General features: G+C 37.5%; 1 protein-coding gene and 1 pseudogene across 1 annotated transcript; one reads left to right on the top strand and one right to left on the bottom strand.

Moving 5' to 3' along the window:
• Nucleotides 1-908: 908 nt before the first annotated feature.
• On the top strand, nucleotides 909-17,537 carry LOC136277463 (lactadherin-like). Its single transcript, XM_066159603.1, has 10 exons — nucleotides 909-1,005; nucleotides 1,593-1,718; nucleotides 7,960-8,019; nucleotides 8,871-9,243; nucleotides 9,461-9,626; nucleotides 9,858-10,168; nucleotides 10,265-10,403; nucleotides 15,938-16,272; nucleotides 16,522-16,660; nucleotides 17,098-17,537. Coding segments are annotated over exons 3-10 (1,473 nt in total). The 5' UTR covers nucleotides 909-1,005; nucleotides 1,593-1,718; nucleotides 7,960-8,017; the 3' UTR covers nucleotides 17,106-17,537.
• Nucleotides 17,538-18,337: 800 nt separating this feature from the next.
• LOC131783366 (afadin- and alpha-actinin-binding protein-like) overlaps nucleotides 18,338-21,966 on the bottom strand; it is a 5,478-nt pseudogene continuing 1,849 nt past the window's right edge.

The following is a 21,966-nucleotide window of genomic DNA, read 5'->3' as shown; positions in this document are numbered from 1 at the left end:
AAACTTGTGAGAGAAAAATATCACACCCTCATCTTGCCACGCGTTTGATTGAAAACGAAAATAACTCAAATACATGCTCTCGCAATATCTAGAAATCATTGCTTTGATCAGTATATCTTGTATCATCAACATAGTTACACGAATTCGGCGCCTTTGCAAAGAAGGATCCTCATGTCAGGTAAACATGCTGGTTCTAAAAACGATGAGCGCCTCGTTTGAAAACAGCTGTGCGCCAGAAACAAGGTTTTTAATGAAGAAAAAGTTTTTTGAAGAAAAGAAGAAAGGAGATTTGAATGGAGCATTTTGATGAAAGGAAAAATAACCCAACGTCCGTCATCGCAGACGGACGCAAACAGTTCCTTTACAATCGCACTAAACAACCCTAGAACGTATGTCTCACAATGAAAACTTTATTAATAGATTGGTTGGAGTGACATAGTCCTCAAAATTTCAAGCCTAGCAAGTGCAACTTATGGTCACGGCCATTTCAGCCCAATTTTTTAGCGAAAACACAATGATTTTACTGCCTCTACACTAAGGAAAGAAGTTTCTATATCTGGATCTCACCTACCCTGGTGTGTGCTTGGTCTACCACAGCGTGGAGCCCCAGTCTCTAAGGGGTTTGTTTAACTATAACGCATCAGGCAATATTGCCTAAGAACACCTGTTTAACCAGACTTTAAACGCTGTACGCACACAGACAATGTTGATAATCGCTTCTAGTGCATGGGCAGCCGTTCAAATCTTTATTATTTTATCTTTATATTATTTTATAAACTGATTGTAGAAAATAAGATAAAGAATCACCGCGTATTATTCTACCAATTTAGCTTTTTGTGCAAAGAGCCCAAACAGGAAGAGGGAAGTTCATTTCTAATATTAGTTTTCATCTTGGCTTGAAACCAACAGTTTCTATCGTAACCATAGCTACCAGACTAATAAAAGAAAACGCGTTTGGCTAAATAAGTCTAGTGTTGGGCACCAAAGAACGTTGGATCTTGGAAGGTAGGAGATGACTGTACTTAATGCATGATAAACTTGAGTTTGACTTTCACCCCATGATAAGATTTGATATTCAGCCTTAACTCCTATTTCTGTGTAGTTGAAATAAAACGAAAATGAAATTTACCGAGTTTCCAAATGTGGGTATCACAAACACTTGGCGAGAAAACATCTTCAGCTGCTTGAAAGAAACAAGATCACTTGAAAGAAACAAGATCATTATCCTTAAATTTTATTTTCTTGAACGAAACATTTACTATGTTAAATAATAGGGAGTTTTTAATCCAAAAGTTTTTGGATTAAAAACGTACAACTTAACGTCTAAGTATCTGCTTTTCCTAGCGTTTTTCGCCGTCAATTGGACCTAAAAGAATTAATCGAAATTTTTACAATGTTGGTCAAAGGACTAATTTCGGTGTCTAATACGTATGTTAACATGTGAAGATATTCCTAAGAGACCCAATTCTCTCCATCGAGCGAAGCGGATAACATCCATTTGCGTCATTTGCATTAATTTCTACATGGAACTGACAACTGCAAGCATTTTTTTAAAATTTATTTTCATAATAAGGTTTTGTTCATAACGACAGGTCGATTTGGGAAGCTTAATCCATTGCTTGGAGCTAGCGATCAACTTAGAACTTGTGTCATACGCGCGTGGTAGAAACAGAAAACCTGGACTGCATTGTTGACTAACTTCACTTTTGCGGGAAAAGGTGAGTCGCAGACGGCGAATCATTTTTTTATCTTTCGATTCACTTATGAGTACAACTTCATTTATATATCTCTCCTATTCTATTTTACTGATACAAAAAGAATTAAAGTTACAACAACTAGCAAAGACTAAGTCAAAATCCGACATTCAACATCTACCCATGATTGGAACTCATTTTTGAAAAATTAAAGGGTATTTAAAGAAAGTTTTTTTAGCGTTTCTTATTCAGAAAATTGGATATTAGATGCAAAATGACTAAAAACTTTGGCAAATACGAATTACGGAAATACGGAAATTTTAATTTTTTTTTTTTTTACAAGACAGCACACCAAAAGTAGAGTTATAAGGAAAAAAGGATCTAGCAACCGTTTCCTCATAGACTCCTGTCCTTAAAAAGACCGTAAAAAATGAAATAGAGGCAATGCATAATTCAAGGCACGAATAAAATTTATTGGATGTCTTACCACCTTGACGTACTACGAGCCTGCTGCTTAATTGTTCCTACATGATTTTAAAAACCTAAATGCTGTAACGTTTCCGTGATGGCTAAAAGGTTCCAAGGATTCTGTTATCGATTATAAAACGACGATGTAATGCCACTTTCTGAGTGGCCTTGAGTTGTTTTCCTTCATCGGAAGCAGTATTGCTATGGTTGTCAGCGTTTAACTTCCCGAACTGATTATTTCATGAATGCTTAAGTAAAAACCAGGCAACTCCTAATTTACCCTTCGTTAAGTGTAAGATGAAAAGTTCAGGATGAAGACAAGTTTCACCACAATATTCTGTATTTCTAGTCTTGCATTTCCTTGATTGTTAATTCCATATTATACATATGCACGTACTTCCTTCGTTTCAAGGCGCCAATAAAACACATTTAACGAAAGATGAGTCGTAATCGATAGAAAATAAGTCCACAGGAGCTTTACTCGAACAGTTTGGTCTCTACGTAATTGCAAAAAATAGCACGATTTAATTTATCGCCTGCCTAAATAAAGTACTCTCTACGTCGTTGAAAACGCGAATGAGACCAGTCGACAGTTAAAAGACAACTATCTGATAACAACTCGAATGGTAAACAGGGCCTTAAGAGCGACGCTGAATATGTTTCCTGAAAAATGCAAGCCTCTTTAACTTAGGCAAAACCCCATCTCTTGAAGCTTTTTTTGAAACAATTTCACTCTTCAAGCTGGAAAAATATAGGAGATAATTTATTAATGAAGTCATTTGCTGTCTTATAGAAAGACATAAACAGCTTCTGGTATCTGTCTTGTCTGTCATCTTGAACAAAACATTTACTATGTTAAATAATGGGGGAAAATGTATTGTTTATTCTGGCAAAAGTGCGCCTAAAATATGTTTTAAAACTCCTACGGAGTGCGTGAAGCCGGCTAAATGTTTCATCGTGCACAAATTGTCGGGATGATTTTATCATAAGGACGGAAAACGTTGTGCTTTTTGTCTAACTTGTGGTGACAAAGCCGTAGGAAGAAAAATGAACGATTTTACAAGAATAGCAACTTTTCAAATAATTTCGAGCTATTATTACGTGTTGATTTAACGTTGCGTGAGACAAGACAGACGACAATTCAATAAACTATGAGTAATATGAAAAGGACGTAAGCAAATTTCAAGATAGTGTGTATGGCGAAAAAAAAATAGTCATAAATTTACATACATTTATTTGAACTACAATGTCGACGACTCATTAAAAACTGTCATGTTAAAAATATTTATCAACAAATTTTTAGTATTTGGCATATCAGCGTAAATTTACATCGCATTTTGTTTAATCTGTTTGTCCTCATTGTCAACTTAAATTTGTATTGTAGCTCTGAAGCCCTTGAGGTTTGAGCAGATCGTTTGTAGTGCGTTTTCTTGACGTCCGTGAATTATGGTCATCGTGGCTTTCGCGCAAGGTGGAGCTGTATAAATATTCATAGTAAATTCCGACAGGAATCGTCAGTATTTGCTCAAAGACTTCCTCGAGGCCAGAGCAAGTTTTCAAACTAAAATTACGTGACAGTTTGATGAAAGTCCTTTTTAAATTAGAGAACTAACTTTCAAAACCACAAACAAGTGCAACATTTCCTAAAGCAAAAAGGAAAAAACTCAATTGAAATCCTGTCGTGATAATTTAACGTTGAGGCGCTTTGAAAATACTAGACAAAATTAAAAACAGGTAATTTAGTGTTAACAACTGGGTTGAAAACGTAAATTAGCCACCTTAAAGGGTAAAAAAGCTGACGTTTCGAGTGTTAGTCCTTCTTCGCCACATCTTAAAGCGATGAAAAAAATCACGCCTTCGTTGGATGCCACGCCCAAGGTAAAAGACAAAAGGAACAAATAAAAAGTGATAACAAACGCGCTCTGCCAAAACCTCGAAAAACTTGCTTTTAGCAGTATTTCATTCTGAAAACATTTCTAGAATTCAGTTTTGACAGTTTTTAGAAAATTCTTGTACGAGCAAGATCTGCTTTTCCTTTTTTAAAAGTAGAACGGTCACTTCAACTTCAAGCAGTCTCAAAGTACCTAAATGAAGGAATCCTCTTCTTAGGTAGACTTGTTGGTTCCAGAAAGTCAGCACCTCATTAGAAAACAGCTGTGCGCCAGCGCCTGCTCTCTGCGAAAAATTTGGAGAAGCTGTTGACAGCTCCTTACTTTTAACAAAGATTGTTAAAATCCGCTGTAAAACTCTGGTAGTTTTTAATAAGAGAGACTTACTTTTAAGCAGGACCTGCTTTTTTTGTAAATGATAAATAAAAAAACTCGCACCTTCTTCATTGTGAGACTTGTGAGAGAAAAAATATCACACCCTCATCTTGCCACGCGTTTGATTGAAAACGAAAATAACTCAAATACATGCTCTCGCAAAATCTAGAAATCATTGCTTTGATCAGTATATCTTGTATCATCAACATAGTTACACGAATTCGGCGCTTTTGCAAAGAAGGATCCTCGTGTTAGGTAAACATGCTGGTTCTAAAAACGATGAGCGCCTCGTTTGAAAACAGCTGTGCGCCAGAAACAAGGTCTTCAATCGCCTCGAGGCTCTCCACAGAAAACCGTCACTTTCGATTGTATTTAACATCAGTAGTAAGACTAAAAAATATATTTGTACGTTGAAAAAACTGACTGGTAAAAACCAGGTGACTTGACTTACATATAGAAAGAGGTGGTTTAAATGAGTCACTGCAATACGGATAAATTTAATTATTTCTGAATTTGCGAACCTTTGGTTCGATGCGCTAATCGAGGGTCAAGTCTACCCCTGGGTACACCAATGGAGATTGATTTTACTAGTTCATATTTACACTTCCCACTCCCCCAGTGCAGCAAAATTGCCACTCCGATAATTTTCTCGATCAGTTACGAGCTTTTCCGTCTCCCTTCGGCCAAAGTCCCTCAGGACTTTTGTTTGGAAAAGTTGACCCGGAACAATGGGCCATTTCTTGATACAACAAGCGAATTTCTCGGGTGTAATTGCTTTTGATTTCTCAACTGATGTTGTCGCAAACACAGCTTTTGGAAGTCACGAAACAAAAAACTTATCAGGACCTAGTTTCATGTACTACTGGAAGTAAATGGCAAATAAAAACATGTTCTCTTGAGAAATAAAATTATAAATAACAGGGGTTCTTTGAAACAAATAGTGATAGAAAAGGTTTCAGTTCTGGTCATTATTGACTTTTCATAGCCTACTTCCGAATCTGAGGGAACGCACTGAGGGAATAAAAAAAACATACATGTGTGATATTGCAAGGAGGAGAATAAAAATACAAATAAAGAAAAAGGAAAAAAAATAGAAACTCGTGTTGCAGCGCGCAGATATCTTTTGAGCAAGACCTACACACTTATGCCCGACACCACGCAAAGAAACTCGAAAGAGTGCTGTATATGAACTTGTTCGCATGTGCACGCAGGAATGGCCATGACAATCAGCGAAAATAATGGCAAATTCAGATTATATTTGCAGTCAAAAAACAGGCAAATGAGATGACAGAAGGATAAAGAAAAAAAAACAATTTTTACTTCTCATGAAAGGTCAGTCAGACTACAAATACTATTTCTCCGTGGAATTTCTTGATGGTGGAAAGTGGAAAAACCATTTTCCAGTCTTATTTTCCGGAAACATGGCGCAGTTAACGAATTTTATGGGGCTATTGATATTTCCTATCAAATAAGGGGGGCAGAGTTTCCCGTCATCCGCGTTTTGGAAAAGCCGAAATTGTTACACTCGGGAACTTGTAGGTCAACAAGCACGCGACATGTGAATTTAAAATCTCCTCTCCTGTTACAGTTTCCTTAATGTGAACTGTGCGATAATGATAATAAACAATCTAATTGTAGACTTATGAATGTTTTGGTTTTGTACAAGTGCCCTATATCCTGATTTTAGCAAATCTTTAAAGTAATAAACGACAGACGAAAGAAACGCTACGATTTTCCCATCGATTTTTCAGCTAAAACAGAGCTGGTATCTTTGCAAACAGCGATTTGTATATTTAGCATTCGAGAAAAATCAACTCTAAAATTTTACCTAAAACGGTGGTTTGTTCACTAAACAATGAAGGTAGGTTACTTTTTAAGTTAAAATTGATCTATTTAGATGAATCAAAACTGAAGTAGAGACCAAACACGTCGAGTTTTGTCCCAATAGCGTGCGATTTGCAGTAGGAGTACAGCAAGAAAAATGGCCTAACTCCGTGAAAATGCACGCTGTATATTTTGGTCTGGTGCGCTCGCTTTTCACGGGCCAAAAATAATATTTTAACATGATAAACACGAAGAATTTCTCGTTGAAAAGAGCTCTTTTATTTTATGTACATTTGTATACCCTTGATGCTATGGTCGTCTGAAATATAGCAAAATTCAGCGTACAAACGGAATAGAAAATATAGTGTACTTTACGCGGGTGGTTACAAACGAAAGAAAGTTTAGTTGGAGATGAAATATAGTTGCAAAGCTACTCCAAGGGATGAAAAAAAACTTATGAAAAAATGAATCCAAGATAATTTTTCGTTGTCTTGTATGAGCATTGTGAAAATGCACTAAAAGCCCAATAGAAATTATGCAAATTAGGTACGTTTTGGCCGACTTCGAATTTCGTATTTTTTTCCAAAATAAAAACTCGCTGGAACTTTTGAATATTATTTTTGAAAACGATTCACCAAAAGAGTCTTTTGGAGCAAATAAAAAAAAGTTGAATTTTTGCTTCTGTCGCCGTATTCTCGAAAATTACTGACATCCTCTCTTAATGTGATACATGGATTCAGATGAGTTGACTGATAACGTAACCATGACAATTACTTTTGTCAGTGTAATATTTCAAGCACCTGCTTTGCATTGGGCCATGAACCGTAATCCTCAGTCACCTTTTCAATGGTATAATGAAGACAACGAGATGTCTAGATAAATCTGGTACGATGAAACAGCAATTCAGTAAAAATTGTGATTGTTGATAAGTACGCAAAATGCTTTAATTGAATCTAGTGATAAAATGTCCAATGAAACTCGATAAGCTCGAAAGTATACTTTTAATCCTCACATTATTGTCGGCGCGCGTCCATTGTCATAATATTACATTGTTTGCAATGTATATATAAGTTTCTTCAATATTTTCCTCCGTCACCTTCACAATGGTGTAATAAAGACACCGAGACATCTGTTACTTTTATTAGTGGTTACCTCTCTATAAATCTGGTACGATGAAACAAATTTGAAAAATTTGACAAGAGTTAGATTTCTCAAAAAAGGGAAAATTAGAAAACCTTGAAATATTGATGCACGAGATGCATATGCCAACCATCAGCCCATAAATTATTCACCATCTCTTGCCGTCATAAACATCGTTTAAGAATTTAGTGGAGTCATTAAGTTTGTTTGGACCATGATTGTTATTGCACTAAAAGAAGATTTAGACAAAAGACTTGAACAGTCACTCGATACGTTTTCGCGAATAAACACCAGTTTTGAAGACTTTGAGATAAAGGTAGGCCTTCACTTTTTTTTTTATAAAAAAATGAACAAAGTTATCTTAAAGCAGTATGTTTACAGAAATGAGAAACACCTTAGGTCTGAGTCACAAATGAAAGCATGCTCGAGTGAAAAGTCAAAATGTGGCTTGATATGTGCCTTGCCTTCAGGCGCATGTACTTTCAGTTAGTTTTAAATTGTGATTAAATTTCAAATGACACAGTCTCGATTTTGTGAAATTAAATTGATAATCTATGATTTTTTTTTAGAACTGAACTGAGACCGAGCCAAGAGAAAAAGCTATCCTGTGACGCTAACCAGCTTGAAATGTAAGTAGAACAGGATATGGTAATTTTACAGTGAATGAAGTAAAAGCAGATCTGACAGATATCCCTTCAATATAACTAAGAGAAGCTTCGACTATCGTCTGTTCCATTGGCTTGATTTTTCACTAAATTTTCCTGCAGCTTGTGACTTTTTATGCCTTGTAACTCATTAGTGAGAAAAATTAACCTGAGGGCTGATGCCAGGGACAGAGAGAACCTAAAAAAAAGGAGCTGAGTTCAATGAGTACATCGCAACAGGCAACGGGAATCTGAGTAACTGGTATTATGAAACGTTTATCAATATGGAAGCCTCGACGGTTCTCTTAGTTCGACGTCCTCCATGACAGCTGATGTGAAAATAATTCAATATAACATATTTCCTTTTAAAAAAAATACCGCGTTTAGGTTCAGAGTCCGTAGATCGATTTTCTGTGATTATCGAGCACACCCAGCCAGCTTTAAAATCTTCAGAACCGCCGTCCTTTGAAATATTCAAATCAACATTTTCTCCTTAACCCTTTAACTCCCGAGATCTGATTGTTAATTCTCCCATCTAGCTGTTACACATTTCCTTGCAATTTAGTGACAAGAATTCGGTGTTATATCCTGATAATAACCTCTAACTGATAAGTTTTAGTAATCTCATTACCTGTTTGTTGATTGGCGTATGGATATTGTAGGGAGAAGTTACATGGAAATCACTTCTGAGAGTTAAAAAGTTAACAGATAGATTCCATGGCTCCGTGGGTCCGTTCAGTCATAGAACACAGATGACTTATTATTATAAATATTATATTATTATACAAGATGTTACCAATTGAAGTAAACCTAAATGAAATTGTATCATATCTCAGGGAAATTCGGCCTCCTTGCCTTTGCCACAGCATAATTCCATTGCTCATAACCGCTGGATTCATATTTCCATTCACCACGGGCTCCTGCAGCGACGACAAGTGTCCCGTCTCATTCCAATTCATTATTGGAAGGAACATGGTGGATGGGCACGCCCTAGTGGGTCACGTGTTTGCAAATGTCTCAGTGACCAAAGTGATGGATTGTTACAGAGCATGCCAACCAAACTGCCGTTGTATCTCTTTCAACTTTTTGAAATATTCCAACCAGGATAACTGTCAACTGAATGAGGAAAACCGACACCTGAAGCCCGGTGCCTTGATGGCAAAGGAAGACTCTCAGTACTACGATCTGGTCGTTCGCTACAACATTGCGGTGAGAAATGATGTTTAGCCGGCATGAACAGCTTCTTTTCAAAATATGAGAATATTTTCAAAAGTTTCCAGTCGGGATTTTGTTCTTATTAAAATTCTCAGTCATACCATAAATCAGGTTCGCATATGTCAAGCTTATACTGTGTATGAATTATCAGAGAGAGTCTTATTCTACCAATCTATGCTAAAAAATCAAATCAACTGATTTGTTGTCTCAGAGCAATTCTGCAGTTTCAGCATCGTCTGGATGCACTCAGTGTTCCAACAGTTGTTGCAAAGATCAACCGTGTCTCAATGGAGGAACATGTCGAGAAAACTGTCAGGAGACCGGAAAACGATTCACGTGCGACTGTTCGGGATTTATTGGCCAGATCTGTGAGCAGGGTAAAACAGTTTTGATCAATAATGCAACTACAGTCTCACATTCTGTGAGCTGTCTTTTTCATGCTGAAAATTAATCGAGTCTTAAATCAATCGAAAGGTTCCTTTCCTTTCTGCAATCTCCCTGATAGACGAGCAGAGGACTGATAGTTACGTATAATTAAATAATGACTCTTAACGGACTATTTAACCTTACACATTCATATACCAATTTGAAATACGGTTCACGTTTAGAGTGTCAGGGCGCCCTTGGCATGGAGAGCCGTGCAATAACTGACGGACAAATAAGCGCCTCTACTATATGGAGTTCCTATCATGTTGCTTCTAACGCCAGACTTCACAATCAAGCAAGGGCCTGGGAACCATCAAAGAAAAATGCCAATCAGTGGCTTCAGATTGATTTGGTCACGCAACTCAGCGTGACACGCGTGGCAACACAAGGAAAACCAGGTGATCGGCATTGGGTGACTAAATATCATTTACAGTATAGTAACAACGGGTCGACCTTCCAGTTTCACAGAGAGCAAGGAAAACATTTTAGCAAGGTTAGTCATTGAGCAGATATTTGAACTTGCAGTTTATTTAATACCATGCCATGTTGACCTCAGACTTGGTCAATAACGTACGTATGTTGTTTAAAGGAATTATCTGGAAACACAGATGGCACAACTGTGGTGTCCCATGACCTTATTCCACCAATCATGGCGCGTTACATTCGTTTCCGACCATTGGCTTGGCACTTGCAGATAGCCATGAGAGTGGAGCTGTATGGTTGCCAAGGTACTTTAGGATCTTTAAAGGCCGTAATATTGTGTAATTCTGCCTAAATTTTCTTATGGAAACAGTGATGCTCGTTTATATTATGTGACAGGCTCGTGACAAGCTAACCTAGCAGCCTCGCCTTATGCAAATTAGCTAGCGGATTTTGTTAGTGCGCAAGTGAGAACGTTTTGTTATTAAGGCCTGATTTTCGGAGACATTTTACAGTAAGTTACTTGGTGTTACAAAAGTATTTTCCACAGTGCTATTTCGCAAACCTTTAATTATGCTTTTGTTTCTTAACAGGTATCTAAAGCAACAAAAGAGGATTGCCAAACCAGGGAAGGAAAATAAAGATCTGAAGTAGATGAAGTAGATAGTTTATTCTGATTAAAATCGCAGCCAAAAGCTGAATTAGATTAATCGTTACAATAGTAAAATCTAATAAAAGTATGAGAAAAGCATAAGAAAAATGTACACAGATTAACTATAATTATGATCTCTTATGAGTATGCTGTCAATCTTGCACAGTGGATCTCAATTGTTAACGATTGATTCATGCGTCAGTTTGCGTTAATTGATATATAAAGCACATGGTGAGATTTAAAGAAAGATAAAAGATTGCTTGGTGAATTAGTTTTGAAGACGGCTTCAAGAAAAACAAGAGTGAATTTCTAAGCGAGGGGAAGAAACTTATGTCTCTCATGGTGGATACTGTTGATCTAACACTATAAATATCACCAATTCACAGCTGTTTCATAAGTAAACTTTTGTTCATTGAGATATGAAGCACACCAGAAGATTTAAAGAAAGATGAAAGATTGCTCGAGGCGTGAGTTAGCTTGAGTTTTGAAAGCATGAAAGATGCGCCAAAGTTACTCAAGGCGTAAGTGAGAGCATCTAAAGCTACTCGAGTGCTGTTCAAATTTACTGCGTGCCACAGACACATCTTGCCTGCTGTGCAGGCGTCTAATTAGTGCGAGCTAAGCTTTGATTAGGAGTTAGAGTGGACGGTGGGGGTAGGGGGTAATCTCCACTTCCCCACCCCTACCTCTCTCCTTATTTTTGACCAACGACCCCCTCCTTGGTACAAATTTCTTTCTCTCCCCAGCCTTCCGTTGCCATTAAAATCAAAGTTGGCGGCCATAATTTCATTATGCGGAAATAACTGAGCACTCGCTCGCCGAAATTACGCCGGCTCTGCCGGCTAAGTCACATCTCGGTGACCGCACAGCTGATGAAAGAACCAATCGTCTTTTAACAGTTCAACGCTGTAGTTAAGATGATGCACAAGAAAAACAAAACAAGGAATATTGAGAGCCTTTGAGGGGGATCAGGTTAATTTTAATTTTATCGGGACCCAACAAAAATCCTCCAGCCCCCTCCCCCTCAGGCAGTGGATGGTGGACGGTCCCTAATTTAATTTTCTTAAAATAGTTTAACGCAAAAGTTCTGAGGCATAAGGAAAAAACTGAAAGCCTTTTGAGAAAAGCAACCACAAATCACCATGACTTTTTAATTAGCTGATCATTATCGTCAATGTCGTCGTTTAATAAACAGACTGATGCTACGCTTTTTATCATTGATATCTTTTTTTTTATATTGTAACCAAATTGAGCTCAAAATGTTAGCTTCATTTTTGCCTCATATCGTGAGGTAACTTGCAACTTCCGATTACAGCGTTCATAAAGCCGGGCCGGGGGTAACTGGTACTGTAGTAAAACACCTTGCTTAAATAAAACTGTCCATTAACAGAGTTTCATCGCCAAAAGAAATAACACTAAACTGCTGCATCTAAGAAAATAATTCTCGTTGAAGTGCAATACCATCAGGCTTCAACTGAAGCTTAAGATTAGTCGTCGCCGACAGAATGGGACTGTTAATTTGATCGCCAGGTAACCGCCCATTAACTGCCAATGAGGAGGAGATCGTAAGAATATCAAGTAAATTTTTAACGTAACAAAACCAAATTCCTCCAACTCCCCTCCCCTCCCCCCCCGGCTTTAAATTATGACCAGTCCCTTAGCAACTTTGTGACGCGTTTACTTATTTTTACTTAATTCAGTAAAAAGTGTGATTGTTGATAAGTACACAAAATGCTTTAATTGAATCTAGTGATAAAATGTCCAATGAAACTCGATAAGCTCGAAAGTATACTTTTAATCCTCAAATTATTGTCGGCGGGTGACCATTGTCACGATATTAAATTATTTGCAATGTATAAGTTTCTTCAATAATTTCCTCCGTCACCTTCACAATGGTGCAACTAAGACACCGAGGCATCTTTTTTTCTTTTATTAGTGGTTACCTCTCTATAAATCTGGTACGATGAAACAAAATTGAACAATTTGACAAGAATTAGATTTCTCAAAAAAGGTAAAATTAGAAAACCTTGAAATATTGATGAACGAGATGCATATGCCAATCATCAGCCAATAAATTATTCACGTCTCTTGCCTTCATAAACATCGTTAAAGAATTTACTGTAGTCATTAAGCTTGTTTGGACCATGATGGTTATTGCGGTAAAAGAAGATTTAGACCAAAGACTTGAACAGTTTTTTGCGAATAAACACCAGTTTTGAAGACTTTGAGATAAAGGTAGGCCTTCACTTTTTTTCGATAAAAAAATGAACAAAGTTATCTTAAAGCAGTATGTTTACAGAAATGAGGAACACCTTGGATCTGAGTCAGAAATGAATGCATGCTTGAGTGAAAAGTCAACTAACGTAGCTTGTAACGTAACGTGCCTTCACTAATGTTATCTTTCGAACAGTATTCCCTAAGTTTTAAAAACACCCGTAGTAAGTTAAGCAAATTGGGTATAATAACTTATATAAAAAGAGAAAGTAAAGAAGTCTCGATCGCTCGGAAAGGAGCAGGTGTTTTAACTTAGTGGCAAGTTCAGCAAATTTATTGTTATCGCGCTCTCGAAAATGTGTTTATTTAGGTTAGGTGCATAGTCTAAAATTGTGATTAAATTTCAAATGTCATAATTTCAATTTTGTGAAATTAAACATAATCTATAATTTTTTTTTATAACTGAAGTGAGACCGAGCCAAAAGAAAAAGCTATCCTGTGACGCTAACCAGCTTGAAATGTAAGTAGAACAGGATATTGGTAATTTTACAGTACATGGAGTAAAAGCAGATCTGACAGATATCTCTTCAAAATAACTAAAAGAAGCTTTGGCTGTCGTTTGTTTCATTGGCTTGACTTTTCACTGATTTTTCCAGAAGCTCATTAGTGAGAAGATTAACCTAAGCGCTTAAGCCGGAGACAAAGAAAACCCCCCAAAAAAAGAGCTGAGTTCAATGAATACATCGCAACAGGCAACGGGAATCTGAATAAATGGTATTATGAAACGTTTCTCAGTCTGAAAGCCTCGGCGGTTCTCTCAGTTCGACGTCCTCCATGACCGCTGGGGTGAAATAATTCAATATACCATATTTCCTCTAAAAAAATACCGCGTTTCAGTTCAGAGCCCGTAGATCGATTTTCCGTGATTATCGAGCACACCCAGCTAGCTTTGAAATCTTCAGAACGGATGTCCTTTGAAATATTCAATCAACATTTTCTCCTTAACCCTTTAACTCCCAAGCTCTAATTGCTTATTCTCCCATCTAGCTGTTATACATTTCCTTGCAATTAAGTTACAAGAATTCTGGGTTATATCATGATAATAACCTCTCACTGATAAATTTGAGTAATCTCAACACCTGTTTGTTGGATAGTGTGTGGATTTTGTAGGAAGAAGTTACACTTCTGATACCTAAAGGATTAACAGATAGATTCTATGGTTCAGTGCATCCGTTCAGTCATAGATCACAGATGACGTTAAAATATTATTATTCAAGATTTTGCCCTTTGAAGTAAATTACACTGAAATTGTATTACATCTCAGGGAAATTTGGCCTGCCTGCCTTTGCCACGGCATAATTCCATTGCTGATAACCGCTGGATTCATTATTCCATTCACCACGGGTTCTTGCAGTGACGGCAAGTGTCCCGTCTCATTCTACTTCACTATTGGAAGAAACATGGTAGATGGGCACACCCTGCTTGATCACGTGTTTTCAACTGTCTCTGTGACCGGAGTGATCGATTGTTACAGAGCATGTCAAACAAACTGTCGTTGTATCTCGTTCAACTTCCTGACACATTTTAACCAGGATAACTGTCAACTGAATGAAGAAAACCGATATCTGAAGCCTAGTGCTTTAATTCCTGTGGAAGGCTCTCAGTACTACGACCTGGGTATCATATATCATGCGGAGGTAAAATCAAAAGTACTCCTCAAAATCATTCAAATTATCATGATTTTGTGCATGAAAATCACATTTGTGTACGTATGACACCAAAATTTACCAAACCAAACGTTCGTTTGAACAATTAAGACTTCATCATCATCATCATCATTAATGTGTCTTGAATATCTAGCCGATGGGGTTCAAAACCCCTCTACTAATAGGGGACACTTAACATAGCTAATAACCTACTTACTATTTTCTACTGAACTATTAAAAAAAACCTAATCAGAGGATTTCAACTGTATCTCAATCAAATTAACTTAAACATCCCCGCTAGAGGCTCTGTCTTATTCTAATGATCCCCCTCATGTGCAGTTCATTTTTTGCAGTCCCCCTTTTATACTCTGTTAACGACAACTGATCCCCCCTCCGTTCCCCCCATAAATAGTGACCCATCCCCCTTACCTTCCAGGTATGTACCCAGTGTTTCAACAGATGCTGCATGGCTCAGCCGTGTTTTAATGGAGGAATATGTCAAGAAAATTGTCACGAGACTGGAAGACGATTCTTGTGTCATTGTCCTGCACGTTTTATTGGCAATGTATGTGAGAAAGGTATGTTACTAACATAGTTGAATATAACATCAAAGGGTCGGTTCTTGCCCAAAGTAAAACCCAAACCACGGTTATACGCAATCAGGGGGCTTCAGGCTTTCTCCATAAGAGGGTCGATTTAATTATATAGATTTCCTCAGGCTGTTAGTTAGCGGGCCCACTAAACACTGTTCACCAAAAAGATGAATGTTCACATAAGAGCAGCTAAATTAAAGATTGTTTAGGACACGGTTTTGTAAAATAACGGCTAAATTCTGTTTACTCAGTAATCAGATCATAGTGTTTCAATAAGAGGATTAAGCTCAAAGTAACTTTTGTCTACTATGGTGATGAAGCAAGTTAGCCGAAAATGAAAGGAACATGGCATTACAGCTGTTATAATTGAGAGTAATTAGAATTTTTGATAAACCAGTTATTGAAGGAATCGTTAATTCAAATCTCGTGACTGAAAGAGAAGTGGGATAAAGATATAAAACGAGTGAAAAGGGAGAGAATAACAGTAAAAAATCTGAACAATATGCAAGGAAGAACAGTTACTAGAAACTTGCGGGGTGGAAAAGATGAATCTAATCCCAGTTCCGCATTGAGTTTTTACTGATTACCTCGCAAACATTTTGGTGTTACAATCACCGATTCATTATGTTTCCTTACAGTATTAAACACTACTTTGACGCCTAATCTATTTAATTAAGACTGTCAGGATGCCCTGGGTATGGAAAGCGGTGATATTTCTGATTCACAACTCAGTGCCTCTACAGAACTGGTTCCAGAAAAAGGAGCAAAGCACAGCAGGCTACAATCCAAGTGGAATGGAGTATCTGGGGGAGGCTGGATAGCTAAAATATCTGACACCAACCAATGGCTACAGATCGATCTACTGGATCAGCATTCTTATGTTGTAACAAAGATAGCTACACAGGGCAGAAATCATTATCATAATCGCATTGTGACCAAATATAAACTTCAGTACAGTGACGATGGAGTTACCTTCCTCTATTATAGAGAAGAAGGCCAAGTTACTGACAAGGTATGAGTTAGTAAAGCAGCAGCAGACTTATCTAATCTCATAAAAATACAGTTGCAAGTCTTCTAACTTAGCATGATTTTAAATACAACCAGGTATGCTATCAAATAGTTTTTTTTTTTTACCATGAGTGGTTTTAAAGAATTTCTTTAACCCAGTTACTTAGTAAAGAATCATAGCCGAGTAGCTTAAGTTAAATAACAAGAAAAGACAAGTTTTCTTTTCCACGAATATTTCTCTTCCAAACAACAGGTTTTTCCTGGAAACACAGACAGGGATACTGTAGTGTCACATGAACTAATTCCACCAATCAGAGCACGCTATATTCGTTTTCGACCAATAGAGTGGTCTGGCCTCATAGGAATGAGGGTGGAGCTCTACGGCTGTCGCGGTAACGTATTACTGTACAATATTTAAAAAATTCTGGCTTAAGGTCATAATTTTAAGAGTTGTGAGAATTTCTTTGAAAAATCAGGGGTCTCGCAAACTCTTCATCCGATCTCGAAATCTCGTCAGCCTTTCTGATGAGTCACAAATCTTCGAGTTATCGTTGGGAGAAAGTATAGTCGCTGTCGTTTGCAAGAACCGGAGTGATAAAGTCGACTCAACATTTTGATAAGCTTACAAGGGTGGTAGCTATAGTACGGACTTTTATAGCTGAATTTGTTTGGTCTCGTCATCGCACTTATAAACTGGTGTCCCCGTGTCTCCGTAGTTTTTGACTTTACTATTCGCCTGTCCTGATCTCGCTTGAGATTTCCTGAAGAAGGAAGCCATTTCTAATATCATGATCAACATTAAGTCTGTTGCATCTTTTATTCCCAACAGATAACTGAACGGGAAGTGGATCACCAAAGGCACGTGTATCAAGACTGAACTTGGTCTTAAATGGCTTCTTAGAGTGTTGGTAAAGTTCAGCTACTGACTAAGAAGACTACATACCCTTCGGTATGAAACAAAAAAAATCTCCCCTTAGAGCGGTAAAAATTACTAATAACTTAATATTGCTAAAAAAAACATACTTAGACTACGAGCAGTCCCTCCGTCGCGTGGCCAATGTTCACTAAAAACTAGTTTACATGTACATCATTAAATTAACCGTCGAATTAGATACTAAATGATAGAGTAAAACTGAAAAAGTGAATAAATAAGTAAATTGTGGATGAACAATTAGGTAAATAAATAAATAAATAACTAAGGAAATAAAAAGTACATACTTTAAGTAGAATTATTCCAAATATATAGTAATGAGATACTCTGCAGTGGTAAAGTACTTAAGGATAGTTGGTTCCATCTACAATAGACCTTGGATAAAAAAAAAATGTAGACATTGCAATTGCACTGAATATGGCGATGAGGAGTATAATTTGGAAGCCGAGATGCCCTGTTTAGAGTGAAAATCTCAGGAGGAAGCGGGGTGACCCCTAGACCTTGCTGGATCTTGTAGAACATGGTTAATTGAGACCGTAATTTACGTTGTTCTAGGGTCTCCCCCCCGAGTTGATTAATCATAGGAGTAAGACGAGTTAATCTAGAATAATCGTGTTAGATAAATCTAGCTGCTCTATGTTGAACCATATCAATCTTGTTAATATTACGTTTAGTTTTAATTAAGGGTTCCATGCAGAACTGGTATATTCTAACTGCGAGCGGACAAGACTAACATAGGCTTTCGATTTCACATCTGTATTGCAGTCACCTAGGACTCTTCTTAGAAGGCCCAGTGTTTCATTGGCCTTGCTACAAATGAGGTCACAGTGTTGGTTCCAATCGAGTTTCTGAATTAAAGCGATGCCTTGATATTTGGAGATGGTGATGATAGTGATATTAAAGATCATTTGCCAAAGGTCTGCCATTTTGATTTGGTTGTGTATTGATTTCTCTATAGATGACGATGTCGTCTGCGAAAAGGCGCATGTAGGAGCTGTTATCTGTAATGTCGTTGATATAAAGTAGAAATAATACTGAGCCCAGGACTGACCCCTTGGGAACTCCAGAGACAACAGGTGTGGGGCTAAGAGTGTGTTCCAGCGATCGATACCACTTGGGTGCGGTCGGTGACTAGGGCTTTGATCTAGTCTAATGATCTGTCCCGAATACCATAGCAGCTCAGTTTATTCCATATTGTAGTAGAATCGATTGAGAGGATTGCAAATTGTTATGTTCATCGAAGGAGGAGATTCGTTATCTATCTTGTAATGAGTGACTGAGTGTCTGACTGACTGAGAGACAAAGAAGTCTATGGCATGTTAGGCCGTTAATAGATTCATATGTGAAATGCGTTCAGCATTCTGCTGAGATCAATTATGTCTAAACTGTGGAGTAAGTAAATAGAGAGATGGAAGACTTCAATTTCAATCCACTTTTTAAGAAAATCGAGCTTACTCGTAGCAGCAGTATTTTTAACTAGTATAGTACACTAGATTATACATTTCAACATTTACATCCGCATTTTAACCCCACACTTCTAGTCTAACTCCATTTCTTGGTAAAATTTAATTCGTCGAGAGTGTGCTAACTCAGCTACTGCAAAATATGACGATATCAACAATTCCTAGCTCGTCAGTGCTTTATGAAGATTCTAACAAACATCTCTATAGCTTTATAAGACTAATTTGGAAATGGTAGTTGATAGGTATTCAATGTTTTAAATGACTAACTTCATGTAAGGAGCACCGGTGCACGCGACAAAGAAATCTGTCAACTAAATGATGCAGTAATGCAAAGAGCCACTTCAAAAAGAATTCTGACACTCATCAGAATTGGTCGCAGTTACTTTTACAAGTACTTGTGAAATTGATCACCCTTAGGCCTCTTGTGGAGATTTGTGGGCAAGAAACTTCACTCAATCAGCATCTAAGGAGAGGGGCGATTACAGACTTTAACAGATCGTTACTATGGCACAAAATACTTTTACAGATGGTTTCTTGCAACAAGACTACAGTGTAAGCTACGATGACATTGAGCCAATGTCGTATTTTCTTTTCCAGCTAAAGAGGGGTACAAAGAACCGCGCTGGCCTAGTACCAGTTTTTACAAATCACCAGATGAACTTCTTTTCAACTGCAGAGCTTTCTTGACATTCCGCGCATGCTCGCTGATTCTCCTAGCTTGTTTTGCACCCGGGGTATTCGAGTCAATCTGCTTTTCTTTCAAAGAGTCACCACAGGACGACTGTTTTGTGGGCAGTGATGTCCCTCTACTATGGAATAACCTTTGAGAGGTGTGCTGCCATTAAACGAATAAGGAACATCAATAAACGGAGTGTGAAAGAATTGAGAAAAAGTGACACTTCTTTCAAATACTCACCCGTTATTTTCATTGACATCTTTAGAATTTTCTGTTCTTAATGACAACGCCCTATATAGCTCTTCTGTGTTCGGGATTTCCACGGGTCCGTCCCGCGGGATATTAGGAGTGCCTCTGGTTTTGGATGAAATAAGACCTCTCGGTGCAGGTGAAAACGACACGGGGCTGACTTGAAGCCAAGGCCCATCTGGTGCTAAAGAGAAATTATCATTTAAACCTAAATGAAACTGACTACTGAAGAAATAGAGTAAAGGAAAAACTTTGACAAACAGGTTACACTGAAATACGTAAATAACCCTTCAAACAAGCTGCGAGATGCACAGCCGACTGTCTATATTGGGCCATTTCCCAGTCAAACGAAGAGACAAACTGAAACAGACATACAGACACAGTCAGGCAGACAGAGTAACAGACTGACAGGTGCACAGAATGATGGGAAGATAGATGTACAGCCAGATGGTTAACAAAACCAAAAACACTGCCATGCCATAGTAAGGCAATTAGCACTCAAAGTTCATATAAAGCCTTACATTTTGATTTTCTTCCCCCAAGTGACTGATTTCTTGATGGGGTCAAAAGCTGTTGCTTGTAAAATGAAGCTCATTCCTCTTCAAACTTCTTTCTCTTAAAAATAGAATAAGAATAATCATCTTCAAAATAATATAAAGGAATCAGTGCACTGCGTACAAGTATATGCATCCTAAGAATATTTCTCCATTCTCCATCACCTTTGGCTTGTAAAAATATTCGTGTTGGTGTTCCAATATCCCAGCCTTTTGTTTGGCCACTGAATATGCAGCTACCTTCTTCCAAAGTTAGCACATACAGTAGTACTATTTCTCTCTAAAATAAGGGTTGCCGCCTTCCTTTGGAAATAACTATAAGCGTTTATAGAGAAATCTCTACAAATTTGATTTTTTTTTCTGCCTGTCTATGTAAATCAAAGAAATTTTGTTTGCTTATTTTATTTCCACTCAGTTATCACCTCATGCCCAAGTTTTACAGCAGCATCTGTCAGCTGTTTCCTCTCATTCTCTAACGCTGCTCTTCACTCGGAAAAGAACTGCTTGTCAGATTCAAATTTTTCTTGTTCCTCATACAACTGTGAGTCAACCTGTTACAAGAAGGAAGAAACCTTTTATGAAATATCATTCAAGAGCTGTTTTTAAAATATCTATAAAACCATAACTTTCTTTTATTAATGAAAAAGAGCTGAATCACATTACAGCTGAATAATAATTAAAAATACTTACCAAAAGAGTTGAATCTTTTGAGGGAGAATCAACCTTTGACTGCAAGGACTAAAGGAAAAAATTGTGTCAGCTATGAGTATATACAGTAAGTTAGATCACAAAGAAAAGGTCTATTGACTTTCTTAAAAGTTCTCAGGTTATTGGCTCAGTAAGGTTAAGTCTGTACCCAACCCAAGTGGCCCATCCAGCCAGAGCTAATCCCAGTTTCCTTAGCATGAAGCAACTAGAAGTATTTCTACTCCCCCCTGGAAAGGATGCTTGTCCATTGCACGGTTACCCCCCCCCCCCAAAAAAAAAAAAAAAAAAAAAAAAAAGGAAAAAAAAATTTTTCCATCAGGCTTCCCTGACAATTCATCAGCACCTATCAATACTCCTGGGTGGAGAGATGAAAGTAATGAGTGTTTTGCCCGAGAACAGCACAATGTCAGGTCTTAATCTTTTACCCCCTGTGAGTGACTAAGAGGGAATTTCTCCTTACATTATTGATACACTATCAAGCAATACCAAATTCTCCAAATTGACATCATAAGAATTGTATGACAGACAGCAAAGAGAATCACTAATGAGATCTTGGGAGTTAAAGGGTCAAACCAAGACATCTTGGCCCAGAGTCCAGTGCGCAAACCATTGGACCATTGTATCTCCCAGGTTAAACAATACATTATAAGCAACCATTTTCACATACTTCTATAAGTTGTTCCTGTTGTTCCACAACATGTCTGTAATTCTCCAACTGCCTTTCCAACCTTGAAATTTCCTCTGCTTTAGGGGAAGAGGGTTCTAGTGCATAAAGCAGATTTAAAGTTAACTAAGACAAAGTTCTTCACTTTATTCTTGGGAGTCAACAAATGTCTTTTCTTACCATTTGAAGAGCCTTTGTTTGCTTCCTCTAACCTTGACTTCAGCAATCTCCATTTTTCTCTTAAACTACTTTCAATTCCTGCAAAGGACATTGCACCCTGATTTATTTAAAACAAAGCACCTTCACTAAGCCCCTTCACTCCCAAGATTTCAAAGTCAATTATTCTTCATGTCTGTTAACATTTTTTTTTAACTTACACTGAAAGAATTATTTATTCTTATCATCTTGCTGTTTGAGAATATACTGACACTGCAGGGAGAAGTTACCCATAGG

Source organism: Pocillopora verrucosa, chromosome 12 (genome assembly GCF_036669915.1).
Source record: "Pocillopora verrucosa isolate sample1 chromosome 12, ASM3666991v2, whole genome shotgun sequence".
Taxonomy (NCBI): Eukaryota; Metazoa; Cnidaria; class Anthozoa; order Scleractinia; family Pocilloporidae; genus Pocillopora; species Pocillopora verrucosa.
The sequence above is the reverse complement of the archived record's forward strand: the minus strand, read 5'-3'. Positions and strand labels throughout refer to the sequence as shown.

What these genes read in the sequence shown, in the direction of transcription:
- LOC136277463 (XM_066159603.1), top strand. An exon ending in GGAGCTGTATGGTTGCCAAG is followed by an intron (nt 10,404 to 15,937) that starts GTACTTTAGGAT and finishes TATTTAATTAAG; the next exon opens with ACTGTCAGGATGCCCTGGGT. An exon ending in AAGGCCAAGTTACTGACAAG is followed by an intron (nt 16,273 to 16,521) that starts GTATGAGTTAGT and finishes TCCAAACAACAG; the next exon opens with GTTTTTCCTGGAAACACAGA.